A 17,191-nucleotide genomic window follows, 5' to 3' on the forward strand; every position below is an offset into this window, starting at 1 on the left:
TTAGCGCACTCTGGCGATTACTCGAGTTAATTGTTAATTTGTTCAGTTTCTTTTTACGCACATCAAGAGACTTAATTTGTCATTTATTTAATTAACTTCCAACAAATAATTGCTAATTAAGGATTCATATAAGTATTTTGAAAGTTATATCCTTAGCAATTACATATTATAATAACAATTAGTTTATAGACTCTATCCCGCGTTCCACTTGACGTTAAAAACGATCAAAAATATGCCTCCTATTTTGAGCGTTTTGATCTTTTTTAACGTCAAGTGGAACGCGGGGTATAAAAGACGGTATCCACGATCAAATCCACGATTAGGCAATTCGCACATTTTTCCGCAGTAAAAAGTATCATATAAAATATTATTGCTCGTGTATACTCTACAGTCTACACCCTCTACACCTGTCTCCCTGAATCCTGAGTCCTGAGTCAATTTCATAAAAATCATTCTGAATCGATTTGTTTCAGAGACTATAATATTTTGATGAAGGCTAGTGGTACCTACTCAAATGAAACTTTAAAATGAAGACTTTGAAATAGAAATCTGACAGTTTTCCTTGCGTGTGCCAAAATATAAACAACAACTAAATTTGTTGGTACGACCCTAGCGACGACTTTTGTCATAATACGTCAAATTTAAAAATTTCAACCTCAGTTCTAAGTCGGTATATCTCTATCTTAAGGCGAGGATAAACCCCAATTTGTTATTCCGTGACTCCCGGTTTACCTAGTTCCAATATAATAACGAAGTGTTAAAAAATATGTAATATAAAGCACAATATTCAAAATACCTTAAACCATAAACATTTTAATAAAACGTAATACTTTGGCTGTAATTAATTTACAAACTTACCTCCGAAAAAACTCTATTTCATCGAAATATAAGTATTAACTAGGATAATAGTACATTTTATTTGAATAAATTGTTAGTAAATCTATATTAAAAATTCTTTAACCGAACAATTTTGTTTCTTATTATTTATTTCCAAAGATATTTAAAAAAAACATGAAAAATAGAGAAGATCCGCCCGAGAACCTGTAGTTTTATGCTAAGCTAAAATGAATCTTATTGCGATGCGTATACGCTTGGTCTTTGGTTGTGTGCAAGGTTATCGTTTTTGATTGAGATTAATCCCCGCCTTAATATATAATATATTTCTTGTGTGCGTGTGTATGTGACTGAACTCCTCCTAAACGACTGGACCAATTTTGATGAATTTTTTTGTGTGTGTTCGTGGAGATTCGAGAATGGTTTAGATTTACAGTTTGGTCTACTGGAAAATGTTTTTTCAATTAATTTCTTATTTATAAGGAGTTGTTGATTTTGGAATGTTTTACATTAGATCCGGCGGACGGCGCTATCATCGCATTCAATATTATTCTATTTCAATTTTAGTTTGTCCTGACAGATGGTGCTACGATTAATTTGAAAAAAATTTTGTTATTCAATTCATGTGCTGATTAAAATATTAAATAAATAACACATAGGCTACAATTTTAACCGACTTTCAAAATGGGGGAGGTGTTATGTTCGTTTTCTTATATTCAACGATTACTCCGCCGTTTGTTAACCGATTTTCAAAATTTTTCTTTTGGTATATAGGGTATCATCCCAATTTGGTATTATATTCAGAAAAGTGGTGATCTGATGAAGGATCCATAAGTAATCGAGGGAACTCCTCAAAACTTATAGGGAAACATATGGTGACTTCGGTTTCGTGAGAAGTATTCTAAGCATATGCTACCAACAAGTAAGATTTTGCACCGAGATATACCTGGTATACCGTGGTTCGGAAGGTGCTGAGAGAATTCCTGATTCTTTATAGATACAAGTTTGGGAGTTTCGGCGTTGTTTTAAGAACAGAAAGCATATGCTACTATGCAAATTACATTCTTCATCATCATCATCATCATCACTACCATATTATACCATTTCATAGTCTTTTAGATCGAGACTCGAGTTTGTCAAGCGATAATTAAAAAAAATCTATATCTACCTAATATTATAAACCTGAAGAGTATGTTTGCTTGAACGCGTCAATCTCAGAAACTACAGGTCCGATTTAAAAACTTATCTCAGTGTTAGATAGATCATTTATCGAGTAAGACTCATCATTTATCGAGAAGGTTATATTATATTATTACTCTAAGACTAATACGACAGAAGAAACTCAGGAAAATGTGGGAAAAACGGGGGAAATATTTTTTATGGGAAAATGTACCTAAGTACGGATTCTGTAAAATTTCTAATTTACGCGGGCGAAGCCGCGCGGGACATCTAGTAGTCTATAATTCTGTCTACTCTGATACTTGGATCTGTGAGTTTAATAATAAAAAAAACCTGAGAGGCGTCAAGGTACACCCGAATGGAATGGAGCTATTTCTTATGTTCAAAAAACCTGTAACCTCGGTCAAATAGCTAGTTTCGTATTGAATGAATAAGGACTGTTCACACGTAGTACGTACGGTACCATAATATTTTGCTGTCGTTGTCGACCGTGTGCCGATAAAATTTTATTGCTTTTGTGGACTCCTTTGTAAAAAAAACCGTTTATAGTTTGATTTACAAGTACCTATTAAAGTAAAGACGAGTATTTGGCGACAGTTTTGAGTCTTACTTTTGTTCGCAACTGTGTATCTTGGGTTTGTTTATCAATGCCCAGCGAGCGGTCGAGGAAGGTGAGTGAGGACGTTTTATGTCAATTTACGAATTTCAAAATGACGAGTACGTCGTCTCATAATAATCTTATAAATAAAATTCTCGTGTCACGGTATTTGTGCACGAACTCCTCCAAAACGGCTCAACGAAATTTTGTATGTACATTCGTTAGAATCCTGAGAATGGGTTTCTATCTCATTTTTATATTTTTTCTATTGCCTATTAGAAATAATTTATGTGGTAAACCAACGTTTGCCGGGTCAGCTAGTGAAGTTACAAAATTGAAAATTGTACGTGCTGTATAAATATATTGACCATAGATTGTCCATAGATATTATTATACTAGCTGTTGCCCGCGACTCCGTCTGCGACAGTATAGTATGTATAATAACAAACATAGATACACACACACATTGTGCAGTGTGCACATTCATGAAATGATGGTATGTGCTGTACAGATATTGCCGCAGCGGCTAATGCTTCCACGTCCATCTTGAACGACGCTTAGATCACAAGTCACAACTGAACACGGCCATCATGTAGAGACGTTGCGACCATTGTATAGCTATAGCTAGGGAATGCAATACCGGGATACCGGGATCCCGACATACCGGGATCCCGCATGTATTTTGCGGGACTAATCCCGGTCGAAAATTTAGCGGGATCCCGCGGGACTGGCGGGATAACAAAGAAGCGTGATTCATATGTGCTCTGTGCGCGGGGATGCGTGAACTGGCTACAGGCAGCCCACTAAACAATTTACATTCAGTTCACCTATAATAATTCACTTTAAATGACAATGATTGCATCAACCAGCGTGGAGGCTGAGCCAACTTTTTCAGCTGCTGGCTAGTGGCTACCTTGTGTCGAATGTCGTCTTGTGTCGTTGTGCCGTTTGGCAGACACAACCATAGACACAACTAATACCTTAACTTTTTTAACATAATTTTATGAGCTTGGGCTGTACCTATAAATGTAACGTAATCTTTTAGCACAACTTTCTCCATATTTCGAAAAAAAATATTTAATAATAGATGAAAATAAATAGGCGTGTTTTTTTAGTTTTTTAACTAGGTATTATTATAACATAAAATGTTTAGTTTTTGTTTATATCTAAGGTATGAAGTAGGTGTTAATAAGCCCTTGTAAAAAAAAGTGACCGAGTTTATTTGAGTTTCTAAGAATAAAACGGTTTCTATCAATTAGTATCAGCGTTGCCAGATTTTTTTGTGCCAAGTCGGGACTTTGAAACTTTTAGAGAAAAAAGGCGGGATTCTTCAGTCTAAAGCGGGACAATGTAAAAAAAAGTATAAAATCATTTTTTTAAATTATGTTAGAATAATGTTTACGTGACAAAAGATAGCTAAAGTAGCCAAAGAAAATCCACCCCTTTACCTCCCGTACTTTTATCTTCATTACGCACCTTTCTTTCTCAGCACGCTGCACGTACCTACGTTCGGGCTTTTCTCGAAACATTTAATTTTTATGAAAAAATGGGGACGTCCCGCCAAAATCGGGACGTCTGGCAATGCTGATTAGTATAGTCTTTATAACGATTTGTTTTAAAAGTTTAAGTCCACCCTGCGGGATCCCGCAAATACCGGGATCCAGCGGGATTTTTTTATTTAATCATTAAACATTCTTACAACTATCATTACAGAATAATATCCAATTGTTGATTGATTGTGATGGTTTAATCCCACAAATACCGGGATTGAAATTATCTTGCAGGATTGCATTCCCTAGCTATAGCCACTGCATGCGCCATTTGATGGGCCAGCGCTGGGCCATCTTATAGAGGCGCCACACCGCCATTTGATGGGCCAGCACTGGGCCATCTTGTAGAGGCGCCACGCCCGGCCACGTGGTGTGGTTGTGGTACACATTGGTGGCAGACTTCTATAGAATTCTTTGATTGGTGGTACGTTTGGGTTCGCCCCACAGAAATAAATCAAGATAGAACGGCGACGCGCGTGCGTTGCTAAGGAATCGATCGTGTCATTTTTTTCTTTGCATTTATTTAGAACAAATAACTTACCCAAGGAAAGAAATACCTCCTTTTCACCGATTCACTTTCATACTTCTGTTTTTACAATTAGACACTGCACAATGAGGCATTTTTGTACAACCGCTCCGGTGTAGTCAAGTCGAGACGTGCGCGCTGACAAAATGAACGTTGAACAAATCTTGCTCACTTCTGCAAGATTGAAACACGCGTACTCCACACGCTTAGCCGTTCTATCTTGATTTATTTCTGTGGTTGGCCCTATGATGAAAGTGTTAATAAAATAAAACAATAATAATACTACCTGAAACTTTATTTCAAAAATACGTAAAACAGTATTCACATTGACTATTGAGAAATCACAAAGCCGAACATACACAAACAAAGCAAATGTTTTATGCAACAAAAATTCATCTTAAAACTATTACTAAGCATTTCAGTTGTTTATTGGGGTAAATATAAACGATAAAATACATTTTTTCAATTGTTCACAAAAATACAAGAACCTTACGTTTAGCTCTGCGAACATGCAATCATATTATTGTATAAATAGCTTTTAGACAAATGCCCGGTTTCTTATCAGAAATGCAGTATTATACTTTTACGTTTTACGTGTGGAGCGGCACCGTGTGTTAACAGCCTTACAGTAGTTTGAAGTTTCATTACCCCATAGTTTTAACATAAAGATAAGTTAATATACCTTATACCTAGCGGAAAAAAGAAACAAAGGCCTGAGCAAGAGAGATGTCACTATCAGTAACACTGCGTGATAAAAAGAGACGTGTGATACATGACAGCTGCACACTTTTTTGACGTCCAGTCGGCTCGTGCCACACGTTTTACACACAAATGAAACCAATTTCGGTTTCGTTTGACAGCTCGAGATTGTTGCTATATTCCGCTAGGTATAACTTTATGAGTTTTAAAGAGACTCTGATCTGATCACTAGATGGAGCTATTAGAATTTTGCTAGAGTTAAATGCTTAGAAACTGGACATTAGAACTATTTATCTTAATAATCTTTTAATTTCACACTTTCAATACCCTAATAAGTATACCTACCTTTGTCGCATATTTTTATAATTTTTTTTAAAATAAAATAAAACAAAACACAATACACACTGCTATTAGATTCTCTGATCGAAACACTTTCCTTATCTAAAATGTTTAATAAGTAAGAAAGTTGTGATTTTGCAACACAAGTACATACACATTACAATATTGTCATAAAATATGTTCTATGTCGTACTAAACTGATGACTATAATGTGACTATGTTCTTTTAAAACTAAAATAAATAATTATACAATTACTAACAGAATAATGAGGTATGTCTAACCAAGGAACTACTCATATTCGTGGTGAATTTTAAAAACGGTACACAAAACGGGCAAGGTAGGTAGGTGAAATTCTGAAAAATTTTGACTTTGCTATAAAAACTATATTTATTAATAAATCTAATAATGGGGGTTCAGTTTTATCTGAATCAAGCCGTTTTTATAATTTTTCGTACTTTCTATAGTTTCGGATTTCGATATGCATACCAAGCCCTTTTTTTAAATTCACCCTGTAAAACATACAAGAAAAAAAAACTCTAAAATATAGTCACCTCAATTATAGAGTAATTATTAGTAAAAAGACGTTAGCAAAGTCACTTAAATAAAAAATCAGCTGTATCTACTTTTTCTTTCATAACCACACAAAACTTAAATTCCAAACACGAGCTGTATTGAAAATTGAAATCACTGGTTAAGTCCAACAAGGTACCATTGTAGGTACCTAAGCCACTAAAACAAGCCACTTGAATGCTTTATTAAACTTGAATTATTTATTTTTGAGTTTGTCAATTTCAAAACAATTAATTCAAGTAAGCAAAGGACATTGAGAATGTGGTTGTTTGAAGTGGCCCCAGTTTTCGTTGCATAGTTTTCCATAAGACACTGTCATGCCTGATGCCTCTTTTATAGACACCCATTATCCAGTTACCTTATAAAATATAGCAACTATAAAAATATACACAGCGACAATAATTACTCCTTTACTCTTGAGTATCTAATACATTTAATACAGATCTCTAATCATATTTTAATCTCTTTTTTTTTTTTAACAATCTAATGCTACTTTAATCGAACCAATCGACACAAAACAAAATAGATTTCTTAATTTCTATGCTATTTTTTTCGCGTTAGAGCGCTTTTGCATTAGGTATAGTGATAAATAGTATTTAAAAACTGTCTATGAGATAAGTTTAACTGGAAACGTGTGAGAGGAGTCGCTACCCCACTATCTATTCATCTACAGTATGAATGCTAATAAATATAATAATATTATGTGAATCACAGTGAGAGCCTCTTGTTTTCATTTGTGTTACGTTTTGCACAATTAACGCTACTCTTCAGTAGTAGCTAATCTGACGACTTAGCCAATCAAATCTCGTCAAGTCAAATTGGGAAAAAGAAGTGTGGGGTTCGACATATTATTTGGCTATGATCCATGTCACTTAGCGATGTATCATCAAAGAAGGTGGACCTACGTATTTTGGTCGCGTTGTGTCAAATCCATAGATAGCTCACAACTATAGTTTGTGCGTTATAAGTTTGCGTGACATTGCGTGACACATTATAATTGACAAATTAAGGAAGTTTCAGTGGTGCCGGCGATTTAAGATGGCCGCCCTTTTTGATTCAACAGTGTCAATCTCTATTGACATAGGTTCCGTTTCATGCATCCGGACATTTTTCAAATGTTTTCGTAACAATAATTTTATACTCCTATTTCACAGTTAATAATATAATTTTATATTAATAAGTTAGCATTTAGCAACTTTATATTTTTATTCATTTACGAGTATAGGAAACATTTCCTTTGTAGATGGAATATAATTTATTACATTTTGATTTTTTTTTGTTTTCTTGTAAAAAAAACCCGTAGCAAGGAATATGAGAACTGTCACCCATATCATCTTAAAACGCACAAACTATAGATGACGTAGGTCCGTCAAATGCCTATGAATCAATTTCGTCGATAGTACAATAACCGTGGGTATTTATTACGATACAAAACAAAAGGCAAACATTGAACATTATCCTTTGGCTAACGCGATCACTGTTTAATCTTATTCAGGCTCTTAATGAAGTTAGTCATGTCATACTCCTCCTCATAGTCCTTATCGTCCCAGAGGTCGGGCAGGGTCTCCAACACGGACTTTGACCCCGAGGGCTGCGAAGGGCCGCTGGAGGGCCCCGACATTTGGAACAGGTCGAGCAGGTTGTGTGTGCCCATCGTCTCCAAGGCTGCGTTCTCGCTGCTGATCACTGCGTTAGCCGTCATCAGCTTGAACTTTTGCAGTCTGAAAGAAAGGTATGGATTTTAGAATGATACACATTTGTTAGTACACTCCACGCGCTTCGAGTTGTCGGTGGCTAGGAATCGATCGCATGTAGCGTGTCTGAGTATCGCAAAATATCCCGAACTCTCTGGATCCCCTATAACAGTGTTTCCAAACCTGAGGTCCGCGGACCCCTGGGGGGGGGGGGGGTATTTTTTCGTCGCATATATCTACGTACTGATTTAACCGCTGTGACATTTAACGTTATTAATCTGATAAATATGAACAATTGAAAAAAGTCAAATAAATATTTCAATAAAGTAATTTAAGACTTTAAAATACAAAAAAACATAAAAAGAAATACACAAACATAGCAAATAAATTAATTTGTTACAAACAAACCGCATACTACACATAAATAAACACAAGTTACTATATTTAAGTTGTAAAAAATTCCTGACCAGCTCCTACACTATAATCGAATATAAAACTATTATAAAATATACGTTGGGTTACTATTTGATTATTACTATAAAAAAGTTTGCTATTAGTAGCTATAGTAATTAAAAGAAGATTATTTTATTTTCTAAAAGGTGACAATCTTGATTTAGTTAGAAAGGGTGCCTCTTACGCGATAGAAAGAGAGCGCACATGTAGGCAAATATAATTGTAGGCACCTAGCACTGCGCGGTCGGAATTTGAACTTTATAGTATCGTAGCATGAATTGTTATTTTTTTAAACGGGTTGCACGAGTGGGAAATCTGTTGGTACTACTAATATATATTCTGCGATATTAGCTACGGTGCCTACCACCGGTTCGGGAACTATCCCGGCGAGAAGAACCGGCGTAAGAAACTCGCACGGGGCCCACCTTTTTTATCAAAAAAAAAGTGAGGTAAAAAAATTAATCTTTTAAAATAAAATTTACAATGCTGTAACTTAAAATTATACAATGTCAACATACATACATAGTAAGTCATGTACAATAATGTAGAAGTAGCCTTGTAAGCAGCCATCCTACTCCCAAGATGTGCCATCGTTTATGAAATCATTGACCATTGGCTTTGGCACACAAACGCTCTTTGACTACTTTTTTAAATTTATTAATGGAAAGACTTTGAACGTTTACTGGGATATTATTGAAGAGGCGTATACATTGACCTTTAAAAGATTTACTGACTTTACTAAGTCTGATCACTGTCAAATCTAGCTTGTACTTATTTCTGGTATATATATAAATTTAAAGCTAAAGGTGACATTCATTGCAGAAACACCAGAAATAAGTACAAGCTAGATTTGACAGTGATCAGACTATATATATATATATATATATATATATATATATATATATATATATATATATATATAACTGTTACTGAAGTAAACACACTGTTAAATTGGGTTCTTATTATCTTAAATATTTTATTAAAAGCTTCATCTGAGCTTTTCGACCCATTCAATAATTGAATACTTGAACTTAGATTATTTCTAAACTTCTCAATGCGTTTAGTATTCACAGGAATAAATACAAGCTTTTCCTCTAAGTTATTATCACCTAAACCCCTGTTAAGCTTATTTATTATTTCTTTTTTTTGTGGAGTAATGTCAGTAAAAATATTATCAATACAAGTGCCTGTTGTATCACATACCTACTCTAGTTGGCTCATAAAATAGATTAAGAAGATTATATGATTTAAACAAAGATGTGAATCTAATAGTGGTGGGGGTCGAGTCTAATAAATTTATATTGAAGTCACCACAGACTATAACTTTTTTATTAGATGCACATATTTTGTATAGAATTTGTTCCATGACTTGTTCGAATGAATCATATAATCCTGATGGAGGCCTGTATACGCTTACAATAATAAGATGACTCAAATCTATACAGGTTACCTCAATAATTCGTTCAGTGGAGAGACTAATAATGTCTTTACGTTCCTTGAATTTAATTTTTTTATTGATTAATATTAAAGAGCCACCCCTTATGGCCTTTTCTCTACTGAACGAACTGGCAATCTGGTGGTCACTGAAATTGAAAATGAGTTCATATTTTTTGAACCAATGTTCAGAAATACACAAAATGCTGCTTCTTTAGCCATTTTCATGATTTTCTAAATGTATAATAAGCTGGATCGTTTAAAAATATTTTCCTTAGTACATAAAATGGTTTTAGTGAAAACGTTTGTGGTATGTGTGACAGCTGACAGCACAATACACAGCTGCGCATGCTAGCGTGTATGTGTGTATGTGTGTGCGTGTGTATGTGTGTGTTAACTCACCCCATAATCTTCTCCTCGATCGTGTCTCGCGCGATCAGACGGTATACATTGACGACTCGCTTCTGACCGATGCGGTGAGCGCGGTCCATCGCCTGCAGGTCCCGCATGGGGTTCCAGTCGTGCTCCACAAAGATCACCGTATCAGCACCGGTTAAGTTCAGACCGAGACCACCAACCTAAAAAATTACGAACATACATTTACTTAGTAAATAATGTAAAATGATTTTTCGATAAATTTTGGGAAATTTAGACCTTCCTCTTTTATATTGAGTAAGCCGAAGATATTTGCGATGTGATGCGAATTTGTAGTATTGTGTAGGCTGCCTTAGATCGGCCTAAAATCACATCCGACCTCTATTATCGTTCGAGAGGATAGACTTAGGTTGGGTTGCACCAACTAACTTTTACTATAACTGTAACTTTAACTACAATGCAAAATGTCAAATCTTTGGTTAAAGTTAAAAATGGACGCCATCAAGACGCCATATTTACCCATAACCATAGAGCCCGACAAGGTTTTAAATGCATACGAAAACGCCATTTTTGACAGTTCTCCTTTACCAGCAGCGCCCCCGCCCACGTTCATTTAAAACCTTGTTGGACCAGCTGTCATCTGTCAATTTCTCCGTCAAAGTTAAGGTTAAAATAAAATTTAGCCTTAACTATAACCATAATTTTAACTTTGACCACGCCTCTGGTGCAACCCAACCAAGTTTATCGGACAAGTGAGGTGTAAGAATAGGGTACCGGAGTTCCACCTCGGCTCGAAAAACATAGCGAAACTAGACGCTACTTTTCCGAATGGCGCTATCGCATATATGGCATCTGCAAAAGCGTTATATCCCTTACCGCAGTAGTCAGTAGCAGCAAATCAATAGACACGTCAGTGTTGAACCGCGTGACGATCGCGTGACGCCTCGGCGGTGGCACGCTGCCATCTAGACGCAAATACGTGACGGTGGGCAAGTGCGTTTTGAGGAGGTCTTTCTCCACAATATCCAGCATGGCCTTGAGCTGACAGAACACGAGCGCGCGGTGAGCGGACGCGACGCAGCCGCCACGACCGATGCCGCACTCGAGTAGGAGTTGCCTGCAATTAAATCAGAAAACTATACTACTATTATACTAACCTGCGATCAGAAAACGATACATAGAAGTGCATAATATAACACCTTACCAATAATAAAACCCATAATACCACAGAACAATAAAAACAGTAGAAATGACATACCACGATTTATTTACCAGAACCTCTGTCGCCAAACACATACAAACAAACAGAAAAAAAAATCTAAATGTATTAAAACTGAAAACAAAAACACACCTTCACTCAACTCTAATAGAGTTTGCTATGCAATAAACAAAACAGACACTTAAGACATTTCGTATTCGAGCATCAGTTTATTGTGCATTTACTAAAAAGTTTAGTTACTTCACGCTAGATGTCCGATAATTTTGACCGCTACTTGGCAACACTAATATTATATATTCTGTGCCTCTACTCAGCTAGTGCGGTGATACTGCGGCTCAAAGGTTTACTTCAAAATAATGCTTTATTTCTCAGGTAATAATATTGTTTTTGGTTTGAATTTTTATAGCGAACTGACAATCGACTACACGTGTTGCCGCGTACAAACAAATAACTCGACTGATGTCGAGTCTGCGTAAGTACTTAGCGAGCTTGCGTTACAACGCAAGCTAGTGACACGCGTGCCCCGCCCACTTACCATTTCTACTGTTTTTATTGTTCTGTGCATAAAACATAAGACAATAAAAGAATCCATAATGCATAAGACAATAAAAGATAATTCATAGTATGTTCTATCTTGTCTGATAAATTGTTAAAGTCTCCTGACATACAAGAACATCTAGACTAGTTATCTTCATACAATCAGTATCTCTGTTACTCATTCACAAGCGTGAAGTTTCAACAGATAAACAGAATGGAATTTATAATAAGATACTTTAAATCCCAGAAAATAATATACGTTATAGTTTGTGCGTTTTATGATGATATGCGTGACACATTATAATTGACAATAGTAGGGAAGTTACCTAACAAACATTAATCGATAATTTAAAAATATCGAGTCACTTCGTAAAGCAATTGTAATCGAAATTATCGATTTCGTACTGACATTTCAGTGGTGCCGGCGATTTAAGATGGCCGCCCTTTTTTATCGATTTGATTTCGATTCAACAGAGTCAAATCTCTATTGACATAAGTTCCGTTTCATGCATCTAACATTTTTCAAATATTTTCGTAACAATAATTTTATACTCCTATTTCACAGTTAATATTTATAATTTTATATTAATAAGTTAGCATTTAGCAACTTTTCATTTTGTTTCATTTACAATTATAGGAAACATTTGTTTTTGTAGATGGAATATAATTTATTACATTTTGATTTTTTTTGTTCTCCTGTAAAAAAAACCCGTAGCAAGGAATATGAAAACTGTCACCCATATCATCTTAAAACGCACAAACTATAGTTGTCATCCTGGAAAACATAACAACAAACCAAAAATTATCGGTGGCGTAACAAATATAATTTTGTGTCTCTTTCTTACTTTACTTTTTAATTGTTATTCATCTACTACTTTACGTGGACTAGACTATTATAAAAGCATTGGCATAAAGGTAATATTATACGTACTTAAGTGCTGGCAGTTTCGCAGCGTGATCGATATCATCAAGCGTAGACCCAGAGGAGGCAAGCTGTCGGGCCACGCGCGCCGCCTCAGGGTGCTCCGGCGTCAGAACGAGCTTGGGATGGTTGCATACGTTCTGGAGGTAGTGGAGTGCCTGCGAATACAACATAATATTTAATATGATATAATATATTCTAGTTACATGTGACAGACAAACGAAAAGTTTTAGGAAGCATCATACTACTATCATTACCTAAAAAAACTATTCTATGAAAGGTTTATCTACCTTAGATAGCGGAGAACAAATGTTCAATTTTTTCATCATAATAATTGCATAAAGCAAATAAAATAGCTAAAAGTCGAATAGCAATTTAAAAGCGATATAACAACAAACATTTTATGGACATAGCGCTCAAGGGAATAAATAGGAGCTTCTGGACATTCTGTTAAATTAGTCCGTACGTAATATACTGCTCAAGACTAAAAACTATAGAACGATTTTACTTGCTACAAAGACCATTAGCTCACCTGGAACACATGAGTATGGGAGTTCTCAATATCATCCGGCAAATGTTCTTTACTGAACAACTCGTACAAGCTGCGCTGTAGCGGGCTGAGCTCGCAGTAGTAGTCCTGCGTGATCTTCGGTGGTAATTCGCGTAGAACGTCCTCCTTGACGCGCCGTAGGAGGAACGGCAGCACCTGTAGGATAAAGACATGTTTAATGTAGCACAAGAATAACTTGTAGGTATGTTTTAACTCGTTTGCATGTAAAATGATTTACATCAATGTTTGTTGCTTCATATGGTTTACAATAATAACTTGTAAGTACGTTTTAACACATTTGGATGTAAAATGATTAACACCAATGTTTGTTGTTTCATATGGTTCCCTTTTGGGAGCACGGTCGTGCCCCCAGATAAAGCCACTATAGTTTGTGCGTTCTAAGATGATATGGGTGACAGTTTTCATGTTCCTTGCTACGGGTTTTTTTTACAAGAAAACAAAAAAATCAAAATGTAATAAATTATATTCCATCTACAAAAACAAATGTTTCCTATAATTGTGAATGAATAAAAATGAAAAGATGCTAAATGTTTACTTATTAATAAAAATTATAAATATTAACTGTGAAATAGGAGTATAAAATTATTGTTATGAAAACATTTGAAAAATGTCATATGCATGTCAATAGAGATTGACTCTGTTGAATCGAAATCAAATCGATAAAAAAGGGCGGTCATCTTAAATCGCCGGCACCACTGAAATGTCAGTACGAAATCGATAATTTCGATTGCAATTCCTTTACGAAGTGATTGGATATTTTTAAACTTTGAACATTTAATTTTTGAACTTCCCTACTATTGTCAATTATAATGTGTCAAGCATATGCGTAACACATTATAATTGATGATATCATCATAAAACGCACAAGCTATAGTCGGTCAGTTCACAAATATTTAATTACCAAAGTAGCAAAGTTATACCTACCTCTTGTAAAGCGACAAACAAGGTTTTGAAAGTTTTATAAATTCTTCAATCGGAGTACACTGTACGTGCATTTATGAGGGGATACAACCTCGACGACGCGTTCAAATGTGCAATGTGTAGCGTTTGGGAAAACACGGGCGCAGAAAACGCACACGTCTGAAAGCGCCGTTATCCGCTACAGCTGGACTGGCGTCTTTGTAACATTTTGTCTATGTATCTATGTGGTTGTATGATATTATGTATATACCTACGGGGCGTATGTGGTATATACCTGTCGGTGCAGCGCCTCACACGCGCGCGCGCCGGCCTGCAGCTGTGCGGGCGCGGCGCGCGGGTCGCGGGCGGCGAGGATGGGTCGCGAGTAGCGCGCCGAGAACTGACGCTCCGACCCCAGCAAACCAGGCAGTAGGAAGTCGAATAGCGACCATAGTTCGACCACGTTGTTCTGTATACATTCACATAGTAATAGAGACATTGCTAGGGTGACATGACTAACAAAGATTGATGATTGAGATGACTAACAATTTTTTTAACAGATTGCAGATGCACTGTGCAACTGAGTTAGAATAATTATGAGCTGTCTGCATTTTTAAAAGTGGTTTGAAAGTCCACAGAGACAATTATTTTGGTAATTAAAATGATAATATCTGCAAACGCAATATTTTGTGTCCACGGGGCTTACAATTTAATATTTTTTATAATAGTTTGCTAACATAATATACAAATAAAAATTTAAAATACATACCTGTATAGGAGTACCGGACAATATAAGTCGGTGGTGTGCTACGATCTGCTTGATGGCTTTGAACGCTTTCGTCTTGCCGTTCTTGATCACGTGGCCCTCGTCCAATATACAGTAGTTCCACTTGAAGCTGCTGAAGAAGTCTATGTCCTTCCTGACTATATCGTACGAGGCCACAATGAGGTTGTAGAATTGCACGTGACTCCGGAGGCGTTCGCGCTCGGCCGGCGTACCCACATACTGTAGCGGCTTGAGGAATTTCTTTGGTATGAATTTGTTCACTTCGAACACCCAGTGCCCTGCGAAACATATCATTATCAGGATACTTACTTCGCCTATTTGCGCCAATTTAGGTTAAAATTGAAGAACATTTTATCCCTTTCGTTCTTCGTATTTATTAATTGTTTATAGCTTAAACGTTAAAGGCTTGGCTGGATTATGCTGACAATGTTACGTGATTGTTACAAGATCAAAATGACAAGTGAAAATAACGATATTAGGGCGCCTTTTAGGGCGATTCCCTATTCCTCCGCTCTCGCTTCGTCTGCTGTCCGTCATTAGGTTGGCGTGCGTACTGCGTCGTTACGGCGTTGCGTCGACGCAGCGCAGAGTGTGGACACGCCCATATTCACCTGTGAGCGACGGCGGGCACACGACGAGCGAGGGCAGCGGCGGAAGTTGGTCGCGGTCGCGCTCGTAGTGCGAGCCGGCCACCATAATGACCGACTGCAGCGTCTTGCCGAGCCCCATGTCGTCGCACAGAACGCCATGCAGCTTGTAGTCGTGTAGGAACCGCAGCCAGTTCACGCCCGCCTGAAGGGATATTGGGTATTAAAAAAAAAGTTTTTTTTTATTATTGACAATATTCAGTCGAAAATTTGCGTTTTGCATGTAATAAACGAACTGTCTGTATTTTCAAGTACACTTTATGCTGCAGCTATACACAAGCATATTACGTTAAAAGTTTTTGGATTTGTACAATTCAATAAATATATAAAAGAGCTGATAAGTTTTTAGTTCCATCTGCCACCGCATAAATCTCTGTAGGCAAGTTATATTAAATCGAAACAAGTTATAAAATTACCTGCTGATAACTCCTCAACTCAGCGGACACTGGTATCGGTATCTTGTAGTCTTTTATCGACTTGGGATTGAACAGCTGCTCCAGGAAGTCTTTATCTCTCGCCTTTCGCTCGCGCATCTCCTGCGATAAACCTTCAGGCTCGGGTATGGCCCCGTCTAGAGGCATAAGCTGGATAAGAGTCGCGAAACACCGCGTTGACATCGTGCGTACGGCCTCATTGTGGTCACTCATACGGCCTGGGGAAGAAATGCGAATTCAATTTGACACATTATGAACAATTAGCCCCAATTTCACCAACGTCTGTTAGTGTTAACAGCTTGTTAAAATGTCATGTCTTCTCTTTCATTCATATGAAAATCGAAAGAGGTAACGTCATACTAATTCCGGCGTTACTATGTTCCTTGTGTTCTTGTCCCATTTTCATATATTGAAAGACTAAAGTTTTTTTTAAATAAATTTAAATGGTTTTTTATTTTATTTTAGTCAAACTCGTACTTTCTACTGTGTGGTGAGCATCGATAATCCTCTATGCGTTTCTGTTCCTTAAAGCCCCTTCCCTCTTTATGCTTCATTATATGAAACCCAACTTTGTGACGCCTGTCCAACATGTAATGTATATGTTTTAAACGCAGTCGAGCCGGCCCATTAGTACTGAAGCAAGGCTCTCTAATTAACTCACCAAGCAAAGGCACCACGAGCAGCACGATATACGGCACGACCTGCAGCCGCAGTGTGTCGACGATCCGAGCCAGCGTCTCCGCCGCGCCGCACCGCACGCGCTCGCTCGACAGCTCGGTCAACGCCTCTATTAGCTGAGAAACATTGATACAGTTAACACTACGCAAAAGATTATTATATGTTAAAGAAAATCAACTCGGGTAGTAGAATCTACATAATTAAAAAAATATATATTTAGAGGAAAAAAGTTCTAATATAATAT

General features: G+C 36.7%; 1 protein-coding gene across 1 annotated transcript in view; it reads right to left on the bottom strand.

The window, feature by feature from the left end:
- Nucleotides 1-7,640: 7,640 nt before the first annotated feature.
- The window catches only part of LOC121732560 (TATA-binding protein-associated factor 172), a 42,111-nt gene continuing 32,560 nt past the window's right edge, over nucleotides 7,641-17,191 (bottom strand). The window contains exons 25-34 of the mRNA XM_042122481.1: nucleotides 16,931-17,063; nucleotides 16,252-16,487; nucleotides 15,800-15,980; nucleotides 15,171-15,466; nucleotides 14,697-14,870; nucleotides 13,463-13,636; nucleotides 12,940-13,088; nucleotides 11,129-11,369; nucleotides 10,280-10,455; nucleotides 7,641-8,017 (exon numbers count right to left, since the gene is read on the bottom strand). Of these exons, the coding sequence (XP_041978415.1) occupies nucleotides 7,771-8,017; nucleotides 10,280-10,455; nucleotides 11,129-11,369; nucleotides 12,940-13,088; nucleotides 13,463-13,636; nucleotides 14,697-14,870; nucleotides 15,171-15,466; nucleotides 15,800-15,980; nucleotides 16,252-16,487; nucleotides 16,931-17,063 (2,007 nt within the window). The 3' untranslated portion in view covers nucleotides 7,641-7,770. The remainder of the gene's footprint in view (nucleotides 8,018-10,279; nucleotides 10,456-11,128; nucleotides 11,370-12,939; nucleotides 13,089-13,462; nucleotides 13,637-14,696; nucleotides 14,871-15,170; nucleotides 15,467-15,799; nucleotides 15,981-16,251; nucleotides 16,488-16,930; nucleotides 17,064-17,191) is intronic.

Source organism: Aricia agestis, chromosome 12 (assembly GCF_905147365.1).
Source record: "Aricia agestis chromosome 12, ilAriAges1.1, whole genome shotgun sequence".
In the NCBI taxonomy this organism is placed as follows: Eukaryota; Metazoa; Arthropoda; class Insecta; order Lepidoptera; family Lycaenidae; genus Aricia; species Aricia agestis.